This window comes from Vidua chalybeata, chromosome Z (genome assembly GCF_026979565.1).
Source record: "Vidua chalybeata isolate OUT-0048 chromosome Z, bVidCha1 merged haplotype, whole genome shotgun sequence".
Taxonomy (NCBI): Eukaryota; Metazoa; Chordata; class Aves; order Passeriformes; family Viduidae; genus Vidua; species Vidua chalybeata.
The window spans coordinates 72,664,898-72,682,550 of NC_071570.1; the positions used below are offsets into that span (position 1 = coordinate 72,664,898).

At 45.6% G+C, this 17,653-nt stretch overlaps 1 protein-coding gene and 1 long non-coding RNA gene across 13 annotated transcripts in view; both read left to right on the plus strand.

Annotated features, from left to right (window-relative positions):
* Positions 1-3,780: 3,780 nt before the first annotated feature.
* LOC128781690 (uncharacterized) lies at positions 3,781-14,415 on the plus strand. 4 transcript variants are annotated; one of them, XR_008428463.1, is made up of 8 exons: positions 3,781-3,960; positions 5,180-5,245; positions 6,221-6,388; positions 6,563-6,655; positions 6,879-6,959; positions 7,871-7,953; positions 10,714-10,772; positions 14,091-14,415. It is a non-coding gene; the product is annotated as an uncharacterized LOC128781690 (long non-coding RNA). The 4 variants fall into 4 exon arrangements; XR_008428461.1 differs by having other exon boundaries at positions 6,224-6,388; XR_008428462.1 differs by lacking the exon at positions 3,781-3,960 and adding an exon at positions 3,968-4,339.
* A 1,742-nt stretch (positions 14,416-16,157) lies between these two features.
* The window catches only part of LOC128781674 (serine/threonine-protein kinase PAK 3-like), a 170,276-nt gene continuing 168,780 nt past the window's right edge, over positions 16,158-17,653 (plus strand). For all 9 annotated transcript variants that reach the window (XR_008428446.1, XR_008428447.1, XM_053931442.1 and 6 more), the window contains exons 1-2: positions 16,158-16,356; positions 17,274-17,311. Coding sequence is in view for 7 of the 9 variants with exons in the window: in XM_053931442.1 (XP_053787417.1) it covers positions 16,278-16,356; positions 17,274-17,311 (117 nt within the window). In the remaining 2 variants the exon portion in view is untranslated. The remainder of the gene's footprint in view (positions 16,357-17,273; positions 17,312-17,653) is intronic.

A 17,653-nucleotide genomic window follows, 5' to 3' on the forward strand; every position in this document is an offset into this window, starting at 1 on the left:
CTTTCTGTGCTTTCTGTTGTCCCTGTGCTCTGCAGTGTCTACCCAGGGCTGTGTAGCTGCGTGGCACAGCTAAAGAGCAGGAGGGCCTCATTTGTCTGCCCTTTGATATGGCTGCTCACGGCAGCCTTTTCAATCTGCAAGCTCCATCTGGAGAGTGACTTCCCCCCTGTGTTTGGTCTCGGAGGCCAGGGCCTGTCATCTGCAGTCTCAGGTGGCATTGAGGGCTGCCCAGTGCCTCAGGCTGCTGTGACCCTACCGCAGAACAACAGGAGACAGTGGCAGGTGGTTGTTTCCAAAGTCACATCCTTCAGGGGCGGTGTGCCATGTGTGTCCTTTGTCCAGCCCAGCCCCAGACCTAGGGATCAGACGCAGGCGCTGCTGCTGCTGCCACTGAAGTCAGCGAGGATTTGGTGGTTGGTTTCCATCCCAGCAGAACTGGTCACTTATGAAGCCGGCTGCTGATGGCGCCCTGCAGATCTCTGGGCTGCACGGCTGTGAGGGAGCTGTTCCTTGTTGTTTTTCTCCATCAGGGAAAGCTGTGCCGGCCAGGTGTGCGTCTACAGGGCAAACAGGGAGCGCGCAAGTCTCTTCCATCTGTGTCTGCTGAGAGTGATGATCTTTGAGATTAAGTGGCACAAAGTCAATTGCTTGTTGTCCCTCTGTGGGTATCCATGTTAGGTAATGCTGCTAGATCTGCCTGTAGCACAGCAGTAGGGGAAAAAGCCTCTCAGCTCTGCAGGTGCGATAAGCTGCCATTGATGCGCAGAAAAACTGCATTTTGTCTTTATGAGGAAGAGAAGAACTGGCTTAGCAGCAAGAGAAGGTGGAATGGTTCTTCTGATCTTTCCTTCTGCCTCATACAGGCAGATCTCTGTGGCTCATAGGTGTGCCCCTGACTGGCAGTAAACGGGGGAATCCCCAGAGCCATAGCCAGGTTGGGCCATGAGATGCCGGCTCCAACTGGGAGCACAGCCCTGCGTGGGCTCACCTGCAAAGTGTGGGCAGACTGTGTCTTGGAGGTCGGTGCCACAGGCAAAGTCCATCAGTTTTGCCTGTCCGGTGGCCAGGTCGAGGAGGATGTTCTCTGGTTTGATGTCCCAGTGCAGGACCCCACAGCTGCTGCAGTATTGCATGGCCTCCAGCACCTGGAGGAACAGCCCCTGCACCACCTCCTCCGACATGGAGCCCCCATGGCAGAAGGAAATCAAAGAGGTTCTAAGACTGCTCAGGGCGCTCCATCACCAACACGAAGTTGTTAGGGAGCTGACACCAATCCAAGAGCTGAACAACACCATGGAAGCCAGTGGACACCTTGTCCAGCAGCTCGATCTCCACGGGCACGCGGATTCCATTGGGCTGCAAGAAGACCACAGTGCCGTCAGTGGGGCTGATGCCGTGCCAGGGGTCTGGAAGCCCTCACCCAGCCCAGGATGCTCTGAGCCCTCCACTGAGCTCACGCCAGCTCTCTCCTGAGGCGTCCTGGCAGCTTCCACTCTCCCGGGCCTCAGCTTACCCCGCCCGTCATGTGCTGTTTTCTGCCGCTGGCCCAAGTCATTCACCAGCTCGCCCTAATGACGGATGCAATCCCGCGACACACATTTGATGGCCACCTGCGAGCCAATGGGAGCAGCGGGCTGAGCTCAGATCCCACCCTGGCCAGCCCTGCCTTCCCTCTCCTCTGCCCTCCCCCTACTCCGCCCCTTGCCAGCCCCACCACCCACCGGGGCGTTGTCCGCCAGGCACGTCCCCAAGCAGACGGTGCCCAAGGCGCCGCGGCCCTGCAGGTAACCCAGCGGAATCGCTCCTGCAGGGCCTTCCCTGCAGGCGAGGTGCGGCTGGTGGCATTCGGGCCGGGGCTGGGAACGGTCCCCGACCTCCCCGCTACGGCCCCCCAGGCACCTCGGGCTGGGCATCCCCATCTGAACAGGGCACTGGCATCGGGCTGGGCGGCCACGCTGCCGAGCGGCAGAGCTCAGTCCGGGGAACCTGCAGCGGAGGCGGGAGTGAGGCCCTGCCGCGCGTGTCCTCCGCGGGCCCGAGAGGAGCCACAAGCGGAGTCGGGGCCGGAGTCGTGACAGACGGAGCTGAGGGGTGGCGATGCTGCCCAAGGCGCAGCTACTGAGGCCTGCCCGGCAGCACCACGGGCAGTACGGCGAGGGCCACCAAGGAGAAAGCGCTGCCGACTGCTCTATGGACTCGATCCATCATTTGAGCAATGCTGCTCCAGTCCACAGACCATGAAACAGAAAGGGAAAAATCACCCACTTGCAAGAATGCCCAGAGCGTGCCGTGAAAAGATTAAAAAAAAGGACTCTTGCAAAAGTCCCCAGATCATGCAACTAAAATGGTAAAATAAGGATGCTTACATGAGTTTGCAGACTATGCCAAAAAAGGAGGATAAAAGGACACTTGCATGAATTCTCGGACTGCACAGCAAAACAGGGGAAAAAAAGAAAAGAGGGACACCGGCACAAATCCACAGAGTGTAAGGACACCTGCATGTGTCTGCAGACCCTATGAGCACAGAGAAAAAAAAAGGATGCCTTCAGACACCCTGCTGGGCAAGAGACACCCCCTTTTTAGCTGAAGCTGTTGGCAGGAGTTTTACCAAACATATGCCATCTTTATGCCAGTTTTGTTTCAATTTGCTGCCCCAGCAAAAAAACTTTTACTTACCTGTCAGACCATTAAAACTTTGCGGGATGACACCAACAAGAATGCCCTGCCAACTGCTCTGTGGATCCACTCCACCATTTGATCAGTGCTGCTCGAGCCTGCAGGCCAGGAAACAAAGATGGAAAAGGAACCCATTTGCCCCAGACTGTGCAAGGAAAAGGGGAAAAAAGGGACACATGCAGCAATTGGCTGACTGTATAAGAAGAGGGCAAAAATAAAAGACACCTGCACATGTCTGCAGACCCTAGAATTGCAGCTGAAAATAAAAGGATGCCTGCATTTGTCCACAGACTTTATGGCATCAGGCAACAAAAAGGATTCCTTTGACAGGGCGCACACTGTACCAAAGCAGCACAAAACCCACTTGAAGTGCATAACCCATAGCTCAAAGGATCCAAGAGGAACGCAGAAAAGGCACCAAGCCCACACACCCTGTCCTTTGGCCACCAATGCTTCTGACTAAAACCAGTTCCTAAATTGGAATGCCTGTCATTCCCGCCCGTTCACTGCGTGGCTAACATCAACCAGCAAATTGTAGGGATCACTGAAGGAAGAACGATTTTTTAGCGGGGAAAAGATGCCGACTAACAAATCACCCATATGTGTTTGCATGACACTGGAGCAGCGTTTATGTTGGCAATATGGCAGGGACACGTCCTCTGCACGGGGCAGTGCCCGCGTCCTGTGCATGGCAGGGGTGCCCTTGGAGCAACCCTCACACAGTGAGGGTGCACCCATGGAGGCATTTGCCCATCCTCTCCACTTCCACCAGCTCCCAAGTCAGCCCTTCTCTTGACAAACTTCTCCGTCCAACACTGAGCTCCTTGTGCCTTTGCCAAAACCCACTCCCGTTGGCTTGTGGGAAACCTGCAAGGTCAGATTCCCCATGGATGTGGGTTTGAAATCTCTGTCATGCCCACGAAGGGTACGTGCTGCATAGTACTGCATTTTTCAGTCATTTGCTGCTCTCTCATTTCCGGCCTGCAGGAGCTGAGTAAATTGATCCTGGTTTTCCTGAGCTAACTTAGTCTTTTCTTTTCGGGGCCATATAGCTCACTGAACCACAAACTTCACATCTACTGCAGACAGTTGCAAGCACCAAGCAGAGCAAACGATCCAAAGTGCAGTTTCTGAAGAATTCTCCTCCGTCATTTCATTCTAGACTTCCTCATAACGTGCCTCAGTACCTCAGGTTTCCAGTCTCACGGGTAACAGGAGAAGGCCACAGGTCAAGAACAGGAGTTCAGCCAATGGCTACAGGAAGCAGAGGAATTTGCAAGGCAGGTGAGTGCTGGAGCTGATGGAGGCCTGCCAAGCTGCCTGCTCTTGTTTTGCTGCTGAAACCCTGAACTTCAGTGCTCCTGAGAACAGCACTTGGGCCTAAATCCCACTGGAATCAGCATTTCTTAGAGGGATTGGCATTTGCTGAGGAACGGCCTACACTGCTCATCCTCTTGGCAGTTAACCCAGGCCATGTGTTAGAAAGGATGAAGCTAAGTGAGTCTGTGGAGTTTCCTGGGAGGAACAAAGCCCTGTGACAGCAAGCAGCGTTCCCAGGCTGCTCTCAGGGGGAAAATCCCAGCAAGCTGATGACACCTGGATAAAGGGGTGAATACAAATGTGAGCTACGTTGGCATACAATAGCAAGGTCTGGGACATGAAGGTAAGGGGCAAATAGTGTCATTGATGCCTTTGCTCAGGTGTTCCATATCAATTTAGCTGAAAATGTCAGTGGTAAGTCTATCATCTTATTACATTAGAAAAAACCAATAACAAAATGACTTTAACTTCTGTGGCTGCTTTGTCTCTAGGTTCAAACGTTGTTAGGTTTGAATTCTGATGCCTGTTGGAAAAGTGAATGGAATTAGCAGAATTAATGCATTGTTTAGTTATTTTTTGGTTTGTGCTTGTTTTGAAGTATTAGCAGATGCTGTGGTGTGTCTAAAGTAGTGTTAAATTCATATGAACTGAGTGGTGGGATGAAGTCAAAAAACAAATTGTGTCTGGCCTGGATTTTAAAAATCATGTAAGCCACATTCACAGCACCTTTAGGTGAAAAAGAAAGAATGTTTTTCTTTGGTTTGCTGGTTTATTTGTTCATTTATTTATTCATTTGTAATTCTCAGCTGATAATAGGCACAGTGAAACCAGTGCAACTGCACTAATGATTGCTTCAGGGAGAGGCTTTTTGAGTCAAGTAGAGCAGCTGATCAGTATGGGAGCAAGTATCCACTGCAAATCCTCTAATGGCTGGTAAAAAACAAACAGGCAAACCAAAGCATAGATTTGTCAGTATACAAATGAGAAAGAATTTTCTTTAACATGTAAACTAATTGCTAACTTAACAGACTACTGTAAGCAATAGTAAATTTTGACATTCGAAACATATTTGAACTTCTGTTTATCACATTGTATTCCTGAAATTAAAAATTGAATTCAGAGTCTTAGGCTGTGTGTCTTTTGAAGCGAGAAGTTCAAAAAGGATTTCTGTGTACTCTTTCAGGATGGCTGTGGACTGGGCTAAGCACTTGGGAGAGACAGAGGTGGTTGACTTGTTGGAATCCTACAGGTAAGCTAAAACAACTTTGTAGAAACAGCTGAAGGGAAATGTTGAAGGGAAATTTGCATTTTGGCTTCTAATCAGAACAATTTTTAGCTTTTCTTCCCTTTAAATCTGACCTAAATAGCAGGATTTATTTGAGACCAGGAATGTTTCAAAACCATGCTTTTTAAAAAAATGGTGTTTGTAGTCAGTGTATTTCTTTGATTATGTTTGATTATTGATTTGCACTTGATTATATGCAAATCCTAGGATAAGTATAGTTACAGTGGTATAGACTTCTTTCATATTATTTTTTTATTATTATTTTGATGTGGGCATTGCTATCATGATTATATGTCTAGGCAAGAAATGAATATAGTGACTTAGATAAATAGAGATAATGATTCTACTATGTACCATTTTAATTTCAGATGCTTATTTAGGAAACAAACCTGTTGTGTTTTTGTCTATACATTGTTGTCTATACATAGTAGCCATATGAAAGAAATTCAGTAGAAGTGACGTTTGTACTAGGTCATTCAAGAATTGGTTTCTGATTAACGTACAGTTACAGTTCAGTTGTCATTTTGCAGAGACTAGTATTTTTAGAACACTTTTTAGTGTAGTTTCCACTTGCATAGTACCTACTTATGGGAGGAAAGCATTTGGGAAAACATTGCTTTGAAATACTTTTTATTTAACAGGTAAACAAGTAGTTTCTTTATACTTTGAGTTCTGACACTGTGCTTATGGCTGTGTTTCAATAAAGAGTAAGAACTGAAAGTTATGCTAAAAATTGAAGTTTCATGCTTTGTTGGATTGCACTTAAACCAGTGAACAGTAAGAGTATTTTGGAGGTGCTGTTCTGCTACACTTGAAAATTAAAATTGGAAAGGAGTAGTCTTGTTGGTGTTGATCTAAGCTTAGTTGGTGGCTGAATGCAAACCTGAAACAAACAGCCTTGATTCTGGTCTGGTCTGTGCATTTTGCTATTTGCTTCAGCAGGTTTTGGAAATCTGGATGAAAGCTCCCTGGTCTGAGCAAGTGCTAGTGAGCTTAGCGCAGAGGACAGAGAACTACTGACAGCTTATCATCACAGTTTTGATGGAAAGGTGGATCTGGACCTCATTATGCACTCACTTCATAACATCTGTCATAGTTGTGAGACCGGTAAGTATAAACACACACTCCCAGTCAATGATTGTACTTTGAGCCTTTGATGAATCCTGCCCTTCTTTTGGAAACACTACATAGCTAAAACCTTCCAAATGCTACTCTGCACAGTGCTGATGGATATTTTAAGCGAATTTGCTGCTTAACTCTGCAAACCTGCTTCTCTTTCAGGAGCGATTTTAATATTTCTTCCTGGATATGATGAGATAGCTTGAGGGACCGCATTCTTTTTGATGACAGGAGATTTGCTGGCCATGCACACAGGTAAAGCCTCTATGGTTGAGGTTTTCACTGTGTCTTTCAAAAACACTTAAATGTGCATTAGATATCAGGTTTTCATGCTTCATTCAAATACTCAGACTTTGGATCAGAAGGAAGTCACCTCCTGCTGTGCGCAAGATAGTACATTTTAGAGGACTTTGTCAGATATTGTATTAATCTCTTTTGTCTTTGCTTTTAACTATAGTTCTGGTTGTTTTAATTGCAGATTCTTTCTACAAATACAGCAGAAACCAGCATGACAGTCAATGATGTGGTATTTGTTATTGACTCAGGCAAGGTGAAAGAGGTATGACTGGTTAAAACCTTCTGTGACAAATAAACTTCCTAGTGTTATTCTAACATATGTAATAGGTAAATTTTAGAGTACTATTTTCTTATAGTAGGCTGACAGCTAGTGCATGTCAAGTAACAAAGATCACAGAAGTTTTGACATTCTTTTTATGAGAAATACTGTAAATAATTAGCTGTTAATAAACCTTGTAAAAACTATTGTAGATTGAAATGTTGATGCATTTTACAGTTTCTGTTAGGTGTTTTAAAATGAGTCCATCTGTTTAGACTGCCATATTCCTGAGACTTAAGAGAGCACTGGGAATTCCCTTTGTCCTACTGTTGTGTCAAGTCAAAATCAAATCCATTAAGTTTTTAAGTATTGCTTATGTTGTGTTGAATGCCCATTCCCAAATGACATGTGAAGGAAAGGAGAGATAGTATGATGAGGCAGTTTTAGACCTATGTCTTTGAAAATGAAGTGGGATTTCATAGGGCAGATACATGCCAAATTTCTAAAGTTCCTGTCTTTTTCTGTAACTTTGCATCAAATGTAAGAAAATAAGGATGTGCTTTCCAAGTGAGACAAAGAAGAAGACCTTAATCAATACAAGAACATGCTTTTTCCTGGTTTGTGATAATTCAAAATACAGTCCATCTATTTTATTGACTCAAAATTACCTACCGAGACTACAAAGAAAACTTCAAGTTAGGAAACCGTAGCACAAAGATAATGCAAAACGTGTATTATAAATTCAATTGAAAGGAGGTAGTTCAGAGCATGCCTCTGTGCCAGAAGCTGCTGGTGTTTGTTAAAATTATTTTTTCTATTTTTTAAAGAATTTCTGTTAAAAGCTTATGAATAACTTCTTTATTTCATGTATCATGGTTAATCATGGTTTTATGTTCCTTGCTCTGCTTTTATAGAAGTCTTTTGATGCACTGAGTTGTGTTACAATGCTGAAAATGGTGTGGATTTCAAAAGCCAGTGCTATCCAGAGAAAAGGCAGGTAATAAATGCTTGAGATTTGTTTTTATTTTGCAGATTTCAGCCATCCTGTATGTTAAGAGTGAAGTGCAAACCTATAGCAGCCAACTATTCCCCAGCCAAAACAACTGGGTAATATTTCTAGGCTAGTCCAGTATCATCTTGAACAATGGCTAATACTTCTTCTCTGCAGTAAATAAAGAGTCAGCATGTATTTTCTTGGAGTAATTTCCCAAGATACAGAAAAGCGGCCCTCAAGAATGTCCCAGAACTTACATTAGGTCCAGGTTGTTGTTCCCCCATGAACTGAATTGCTCTTTCTGCCACGTAGCACCAGCATGCAAAGTTGTTTGTCCGTGGGGAAAGGACTGCCTGCTGCTAGTTTTTAATTGATACCCTGGCGTCCCTTCTTTAGAAGTGACACTGAGCAGTGATTCCTTATTGACCATCTCCAAAGTACTCATAGATATTCAGACTTTGCATATTCATCAGGATGCTCAGGATCATACTCCTGTCAGCGCCGTGAGGGCTGAGAAGTTACGTGTGTAGATAGCAACAACTGCCTGTAATGTTGTCATTATCCTCCAGGTTTCTGAGCATGAACTGCGAGCATTTGCTGTCTCTGTTCCTTCGTTCACACATGTTAGGGTCTTCATTCTACCATTTACATCTAGACTTCCATGTACCCTTTCCACTTTACCCGAGCTTTGTGGATGCCAGGGAGTATGATATTGCCGCTTTGTTCCTACTTCTTTAATTATTTTGGAGGCAAAGGGTGGCCCTCTGTCTGAGTCTATTACTTCTGCTAGTCCGTAGTGGGGGATTATCTCTTCTAATAGTATTTTTACTACTGTTTGTGTAGTTGGAGCTAGGGAATGCCTCTACAAAGTGAGTCAAGTGATCTATTATCACCAATAAGTGTTTATACCTTCCTACTTTAGGCAAATCAGTAAAATCAATTTGAATGTGGGAAAACGCTCTATGTGCCAATTCCCGTCCCCCCATTTCCCTTTGTCTCCATTGCCTCTTGTTGACCCGTTGACAGGTTAGGCATTGTTGTGTTATTTGTTTAGCTAAGGTGTGCATCCCCATACAAGTGCATTTAATTGCAAATTGGTCTATTAATGCCTGGGTACCCCAATGTGTTTTTGTGTGAATTGCTTCCAGGATTTTTCGAGCCACTGACTTTGGGAGTACCTCACGGCCATCTGGTAATTCTTTTCTATTTCCCTTCTCTATGATCCCCATTTCTCTTAGTTTTTCCTGCTCCTTTTCGGTGAACACCAATATCTGGATTGGTCCGTGTAGTATACAATACTTCTTGTGGGGATTCTCGCAAGCACAATTTATTCCACACATCCCAAAATCTTTCCAACAGTCGTGACAACGTTTGCTTTCTAAATCAGCTCCACAATCGGGGCAGTCTTCCCTAACCCTTTTGGTAATTACAGTTTCCTTTAACCCTCTAAGAGCCGCATTTTTGGCCTCTTGATCAGCGACATTGTTTCCCCTTATTTGGTTACATATCCCCCTCGGGTGGCCTTTTACCTGAACTACAGCGATTCCTTCAGGCAACCTTAAAGCTCTCAGTACTCTCCTAATTAAAGCCTCACGAATTAATGCCTTTCCCTGTGAATTAATCAAGCCCCTTTCTTCCCATATCTTTCCAAATGTATGTATTACCCTTTCCAAATGTCTGTATTATAAGCATATTTTGAGTCTGTATAAATGGTTCCAACCTTTCCTTTTAACAGCTCTAAGGCCCGTAATACTGCATATAATTCACAAGCCTGTGCCGAGCACCCTGAGCTTAATGGCCCTGATTCTATTACCTTCAAGGTTTTCCCATCAATTACAGCATAACCTGATTTTCCATCTATTACTTGAGACGACCCATCCACAAATAATTTCTCACCATCTTCTAGTTCTTCTTCCTCCAAATCAGGCCTTATCTTTGTCTGTTCTTCAAGAACTTTTAGGCAATCGTGTGTCAAGTTTTTGCTAGGTTCTCCGTACAGAAATTGAGTAGGGTTTTGGAGGGAAGTGGTTTCTAAGCTTAATTTTGGTGAAGAAATCAGGATTCCCTCATATTTTAGGAGCCTAGCATCTGTGATCCATTTCTCTGCTTTTTCCTGTAACACTCCTCGAATGTTGTGGGGAGATAGTACATGTAATTCCCTTCCAAAGGTTATTTTTACTGTTTCCTCTACTAACAGTGCTGCTGCAACTATTGTTTGTAAACAAGTGGGCCAACCCCTAGATACTGGGTCTAGCAGTTTTGATAAAGAAGCCACTGTTTTTTTCCTCCCTGCCCAATCTTGAGCTAATAGTCCATATACTGTACCATCCTCAATGTTTACAGAAAGATAAAAGGGCCTTTTTAAATCAGGAAGACCGAGAACCGATGCATTTACTAATTCTGCCTTAAGGTCCTGTAGTTTTTCCTCATCTTCCTGAGTCCACCTAAGCAAGCCTTCTTTTGTTAGTTTCTCATATAGGAATTTTACTTTCCTGCTAAAAACCTCTATCCATTGTCTACAGTACCCAGATTATCCTAGCAGCTGTCTAACCTCCCGCTTCGTCCTTGGCCCTGGCATAGCCAAGATTCCCTTGACCCTTTCCGGGTCTAATTTCTTCATTCCTTGACTCAGTCTATTTCCAAGATACTTCACCTCTTTTTCCACAAATTGTAGTTTGGATTTTGACACTTTGAGTCCTTTCAGGCTTAGAAAATTGAGTAATCTCATACTCTCTTCCCTGACAACTTCCTCTTTTTTTCCAGCTATTAACAAGTCATCTACATTCTGAATCAGGACAGCCTCTTCTCTCAATTGAAAACCTGTAAGTAACTGCTCCAGTGCCTGGCCAAATAAATTAGGGGACTCTGTAAACCCTTGTGGGAGTACCCTGTGGGTGTCTGGGTCTTCCCATTCAAAGGCAAAATAGTCCCTACAACTCTCTTTGAGGGGACATGCCCAAAATGCATCCTTTAAATCTATAACACTATACCACTGATATTCGGGGCCTAACTGACTTAATAAAGTATAAGGGTTAGCTACTACCGGGAATCTTTCTACCGTCCTTTTGTTCATTTCTCGTAAATCATGTACCAAACGGTATTTCCCATTGGGTTTTTTAACAGGAAGGATAGGAGTATTAAAAGGGGACATGCAGGGTTCTAATAACCCTTGTGCTTTTAATCTTTCGGTTTCAGGCTTGACCCCTTTTCTTCCTTCATTTGGAATTGGGTATTGCTTAACTCAAACTGGGACTTCAGGATTCCTTAACATTACTTCAAAGGGCTTTATGTCCAGTTGGTCTGCCATTTCTGGGGTATAACATACTTCAGGGTTAATTTTCTGTTTGTCCTCTACCCAAAGAGAACATAATTTAATATTAGCTTTTTGTCATTTATGTCGATTTCAATTCCTAATTCAATCATCAAATCTCGTCCCAGTACGTTATAGTCAGCCTCTGGAACAAATAGCAGTGACCCTATACCTATTTTGGAGCTGGTTTCAAAAATCACGTCTTTAATTACAGGCACTTTAAAGGCTTCCCCTTTTGCCCCAACTACCTGTATTGTTTCTCTTGATAATTTACACCCTGAGGGAAGGGTTTGAACCATTGATCTCTCGGCTCCTGAGTCCACAAGGAACTCCTATTATTGCTGCTGGGGACCAATTCTCAGTTTTACCAGGAGCTCTGTTCTTTCCTGGGTCCCCAGCAAATAGAGCCCCTGACTTCCTCAATCTTCCTTGAATTGCTTTTCATCTGCCAACCTTTTTCTGCATTCCCGCCAAAAATGCCCTCTCTTACCACAATAAAAGCAGCTTCCCTGTCCACCCTCCTTTTCTCTTCTCCCTCCTTCCACCCTCTGGCCGCTCGGCTTACTTCCCTGGAACCGATGAGGCGTTCCCTTCTGCCCTTCACGTACCACAGCCATCGTTACTCTCGCTCGTTTCCTCTGTCCTTCTTCCTCTCTCCGGACATACACTTTCTGACCTTCCCGCAACAACTCTTCCAGGCCTCTACCATGCCAATCCTCAATCTTTTCCAACTTTCTCCTAATGTCAGGCCAGGCTCTGGCCACGAATTGGGCCTTTAACAACATCTGTCCCTCCGGAGTGTCAGGGTTTACTCCGGAGTACAGCTGAAAAGATCTCCGGAGCCGTCCTAACCATTCTGTGGGATCCTCATCTTTCTTTTGACTCTCACAAAAAGCTTTATTCATGTTCTGCCCCTTAGGGACTGAGTCTCTGATGCCTTGGATAAGAATTGTTCTTCAGTCTGCCATATGTGTCCTATGCAGGGGATCCTGTTTATCCCAGTTAGGACGCTGTAAAGGCCACTTAGCATCTGCTTGGGGTCCTGCCTGATGGTCTCTCTCCCAAATCCTTATACCGGCCGTCCTGATCATCCCTCGCTCCTCAGATGTGAATAGAATCCCCAGTATTGACTGCATTTCGTCCCATGTACACATGTTGGGCCCCAGAAACTGATCCACCCGCTCTGCAACTCCGAGGGGGTCTTCCAATAGGTGTCCCATTTCTTTCTTGAACTCCCTCCCATCTCCTGAGTTGAGAGGTACCTCCACATAACCTATTCCTGGAATTTGGGCTGGTTGTCCCTGCTGACCAGCATTGGGGTTAGGGATCATTCCCAAAGCTACTTCCCTTAGTGGATATAGAGCTTGCCCTTCCCTTTCTCTTTCCCCCCTTGTTAGGCTACGAGTAACGCGGCGATTTTCCTCAGAGACCGGCTCCGGGATTTCTACCTCTTGGTTATCAAAATCTCCCCCTTGATCCAAATCGGGGTAGACTACGGGTGGTACTGGTGGGGGTGGAGGAGGGGGAGGTATGTATGGTAGAGGGGGTGCAGTTGGAACTTCCTCAGGCTTTTTATTTTTCTTTTTCCCTCCCTGGGTGCTTAAGGCAAAAAGTTTTGCTCTTGTTTCCCCCACTATCCAGAGAGCAGCATACTTGCTCTCTTCCATATCAAAAGGTTCTTTAGAGTTTCCATAAATGTTTAATGTCTGGCAAATCCAGTCCTCAAAGCTTCCAGACACTGGCCAAAATGAATTATCACCACGGATCTGTTTCCCTCCCCATACTTCCATACAATAATGTACCATTTTTGCCCTATCCTTCCCTTTTCTTGAAGGATATTCACCCCAAGATTTTATCATTAGACCTAACGGACTGTCAGGTGGTATCTGGGGAAGCTTTACCGGGGTCCCCATCCCCATGGAATCTTTTCCTCCGTCCCATCTTCCAGGACACCTTCATGCACACACACACTCACGGCCCCGTTTGTGGCCCAGCCCCTCTCGGGGTCTGGAAACCGCACTACTTAGAGGTCCACACTTGCCTCATCCTAAAAGGACGTCTCATAGGTTATGTCCTGGGATCCCAACCCCAACCGAGAGGATTCCCACTTTTATACTCATGCTGTTCTGCGTCTTCACCCAGGCTTTGTGCACAAAGATTATGGGGTTACCGGTATCCCTTTTGCTTAATACCAAATTTAGGTTCATTGGTAAGGGTCTGGGAAGGCAAAGCCTGCACCAGGGCCACTGCAGAGGCAGCGGGGCGCCTCCCTGATGAGGAATTCCCACCCGGTCGCCCTCATCCGAGTCACGGCACCAAATTTGTTATGGACAAATTCAATTGGGGAGGCCAATTATAGAAAAATCAATTAACAAGAATTTATTAAGCAAGCGGTAGTGAGCAAAAGACAGCGCTGGGTGGACGGAGAGTCTCTGTTCTACCACGGCGTGCCCCCCCACCCCTTGCCCTTTTTGTTTTAATAATCTTTTTTTTTTTTTTTTCTTCTTCCCAGGTGACGTATTTTCTCTCAATGCACTCTGTGCCTGTGCAATTGGTTGCTAGGGGGTCTTTTTTTTCTGCCCTTGGTGGTCGGAGGGATGAAGGCTCCTCATCTTCCTTGCAGATTGTCCTTGGCCTAAAAGTTAACTTGTATATAATTAGTTACACAGTCTTCTATGCTACTTGCATCTGCACAATTCTTAAGCAGGATACTTGCTGTTCCCTCGGGACCCCCCCTCCTTCTCCTCCCACATCTTGAAATTCCCTACTCAGTTCAAATTCTTATCTCCTTCAATGCTCGTTTTGATGAAGACCTTTTTATTTATTACAGGTGGGAACATGATCCTTGAAAGAGAAGCAATGTATTGGTCAATGGGTGGGCAGTTAAGGTTTGAAAGGGGAACAATGCATAAGGGAGCTGTTGTTGGCATGGGGTCGGTATCGGGAGCCACCGCGGCTTCATCTCACGCGCCGGCCATGTGTGAGCTGATGCTGTAACTGGGAAAATTCCACTCCTGTGCAGGAGATATAAGGCCTGGTTCTGGGCTGGAGGGGTGAGAAGGACGAGATGCACACCCTTTTGATCCAGGGGAAGTCCTGGAAGTGCACTGCCTACCTGCCCCCCCCCCACCAAGCACCACGCTCCATCTCCCTCTCCTGCTCAGCAGATTTTTGGGAAACCAGGGGTTGGTATGTATTATTTGCCACTGGAACTAATGGAATAAATTGCTTTGCAAGCCCAGTTGTGTCTTAGATTATTTTGTGCATGAGTCTCCTCCTGAACCGGTGGCAATGACCACCAGGGACCTACAGGATACTCCTACTCTGCTGTCAGTCAATTCTGAGAAATGATTTAAATATGTCAAAGAATTTGGAGTAATGTTTAGCCTGTGAGTTTCAGCAAAGTATTGACTCTGTCTTAGTTGCATGCATACAAACTAGTAAGTGAGATTGCTGGGTGTGCAGGTGTTAGGGAAGTGATTCCCTATGCACCGAGTACTGAAATAAACAAATGCCTCCTTTCTAAGCCTGAGCTGGCAGCAGGGATCAGGCCCTGCTTGGTAACTTTCATTTTGGCAACTTCTGTGAACAGGTAAGAAAGGTCAAAATGAAACCTTTTCCAGCTATTCCCCTCTGCTTCATCTTTTTAGGCGCCAGAACTCTGTGCCACAGGTGGCCTGGCTGTGTGCAGAGCAATGCAGCCCCCACAAACCCCTTGATTTCCCCACAAGCTGCCATGCCTTGTTCCCAGGTGTGCCCAGCTCTGCCAGGAGAAAGAGCCCGCAGCGCAGTGGGCACCGTGCCCTGCCCAGCCAGGGCTCTCTGGCACAGAGCAGCAGCAGCAGCTCCAGCGCCTTTCAACCCACTCCTGCCTTGGCTTCTCCTGGGGCACAGAAGCCTCTGGAAATCAGCATCGCCAGTCGCATTCCAGCTTGGAGCAGCTCCTGCGGGCAGGCAGATGCTGCCAGTTTGACTGCTTCCAAAGGGGAATAAAGGCAGAGATGTACATGCTCAGGAGCCCTGGGCATATCCAGTAAATGTGTAAATATGTGGGAGATTTGTGAGGAATTATTTCAGCTGTTATGCCAACAGTGCCTTCTCTCCTGGTTCTGTGTGTTCTAGATGAGTAATGTAACAGTTGGCTCTCCCAATTAAGAGGTAGATAGTATGTGGATGTTACAATGTATAGTGATGTTATTGTAATATATCCTCCCATAGCCTTATTTCCCCTCCCCCTTGTAACAGCCTTGGTAGTCAGGGATTTTGGGGAGGGCCGGCTTGTGACCAGGAGGCACGGTGTAACAACACCTGACCTCCAATCAAGATGTAAGAAAGTAATCTCCACCAGTGGACAGCAGAGAAAGAGTTGATTGATAAAACTTTGGAGGGGCTAAGGGTATAAAAGGCAGAGCATCTGTTTTGTAGATGAGCTGCTCGTAATGGTCATAGAGACTCCCAGTGCTGCAATTTTTCCTTATTCAGTCCTCTGTTAAGGTTTATTAAACCTTTAACATTTTAAAAGTGAGGGTCATTTCTCAGATGTGCAGTGCTTTGGGCTATTCTCCTGGTCAGGTTTCCTTTGCTTGGGTCCCATCTCAGTGCTTCGTTGGGGTACAGGCTGTAGGTACTTGGTGCGCTCTTGGAGTTACTCTTGGATCCCTTGAACAGCAGGGTTTGGCCCACAAAGGGAATTTGTGCTTCTTTGTGACAGAGGAGAACTCCCCAGGCTATTTAGTATTTGCTGTACGGATGGTTGGTTATTGCTTTGCATCAATTCACAGGCCAATATAGAGGGTTTGCATTGTGATGTCAGGGCATGGTTGCCATGCGGTCATGGTGACATCAGAAGGTTGCTGTGGTGCACAAAAGGCCTCAGCGTCAGAGCAGCCCTAGGCCTTGCTCAGTGCAGGATGCTCAGTGCATCCTCCTGGTTGAGGCACGTGTCAGTGGGCAGCTGCACACTGACAAGAGCCTTGTTTTTTCTCATGTTGGAGTGAATCTGCGCAGCAGTGCTACAATGATTGAGCAATTTGCTGCTGCATTTGTCACTGTTTACGGTGTTTCTTATTCCGCCTATTACCTGACTAACCTGGCACGTAAGTAGAGGTTTTCCCTGGGTGTAACCAAACCTGGCTTTTGTATGTCTTCCTGCTCTTAGCGACTGAGTTATTTTGAAACAGAAGGAGCATTAGGGTGCCACTGGTTTGGGAAAGCTCCTGTCAAGAGGTTCAGCTAAAAAGGGGGTGTCTGTAGCCACAGGGACAGCATTTGCAAGGGAACCTGCAGGGGTTCTGGTCCCTCCACGGGAGAGTCTGAGGCAGCAGAGTCTGTCATTTCCTCAGATTGCTGGGACAAGCAAGACAGCTTTGAAAATGTAAACTGGAGAACTCCTTGGAAGGCCTTCTAAAAACTCTGCAGTTGTTCCCAGAATTCAGGGAAAGCTTCTTTCTTTCTACATTTTGTCATGAAAGGATTTGACTGCCTAACTTGACCCTTGTCTGAGTGCTAAAATAGTGATTCCCTTTGCAATGAAATGCTAACGCCAAAGCAGTGAGTATCTGCTCCTGAACCCTGGAGCTGCTGCTGTGTTGCGTCACAATAGAGCTGCCACAGCTCAGTGGTATTTTGGGGAAGCTTTTCTGGGCAACTGTTTCCAGCAAGTTAATGAGAATTAGTGCATACAACTGATTAATAAAAAAAAAAAAGGGTACTGGAAGGAGAGAATTTTTAAAGGTGTGTTATATGTTTGGTAGAACAGGAGCATTGAGTGTGAAAGAACAATTTGCATTTTCTTGATCATGTTTATATTAATTTACTAGCTAAACAGGCCAAAGTGTAAGCACGACCAAGAATATGGTCCTGATCTCTTGATGGTTGTGTGAATGAACTGTGTCTCCTGGAGGGATGTTGTGAAGCGGAAAATACTCTCTCTTTGCAAATCTTCTTCTGGGGGAATCACCAGCCCAAGCAGTTTTCTGACAGCATCTGCTTCATTTTCCCTTGCCCACGACAGGTCACCTGAAGCATGTATTCAGCGGTGCTGATGCTAAGGTGAGTGAGCAAGGAACATTTCATGTTGGTGGTGTTTAGGTATTGTAGAGTCCGCTGTGAGCTTAGCCAGAACAAGTAGACTGTTCAGGGCCAGCCATGCAGGCCAAAAAAAAAACTATTTTCATTCCTTCAACAACAAACACCAAGGCAAATCTGGATATTTCCTAATTTCCATCTCAGAGCCTTGAAGTCTTACAAACTAAGATTTGCAGAGAGAATATTGTTTGCTAACACCAAACACGGATGAATACTTAATAAACAGCAATTTCCTATAGAGTTAAATTAGCCCATTTTCATAAAGCCACAGTGACTTAGACTTTTACTCCTACCAAACATCAGGAC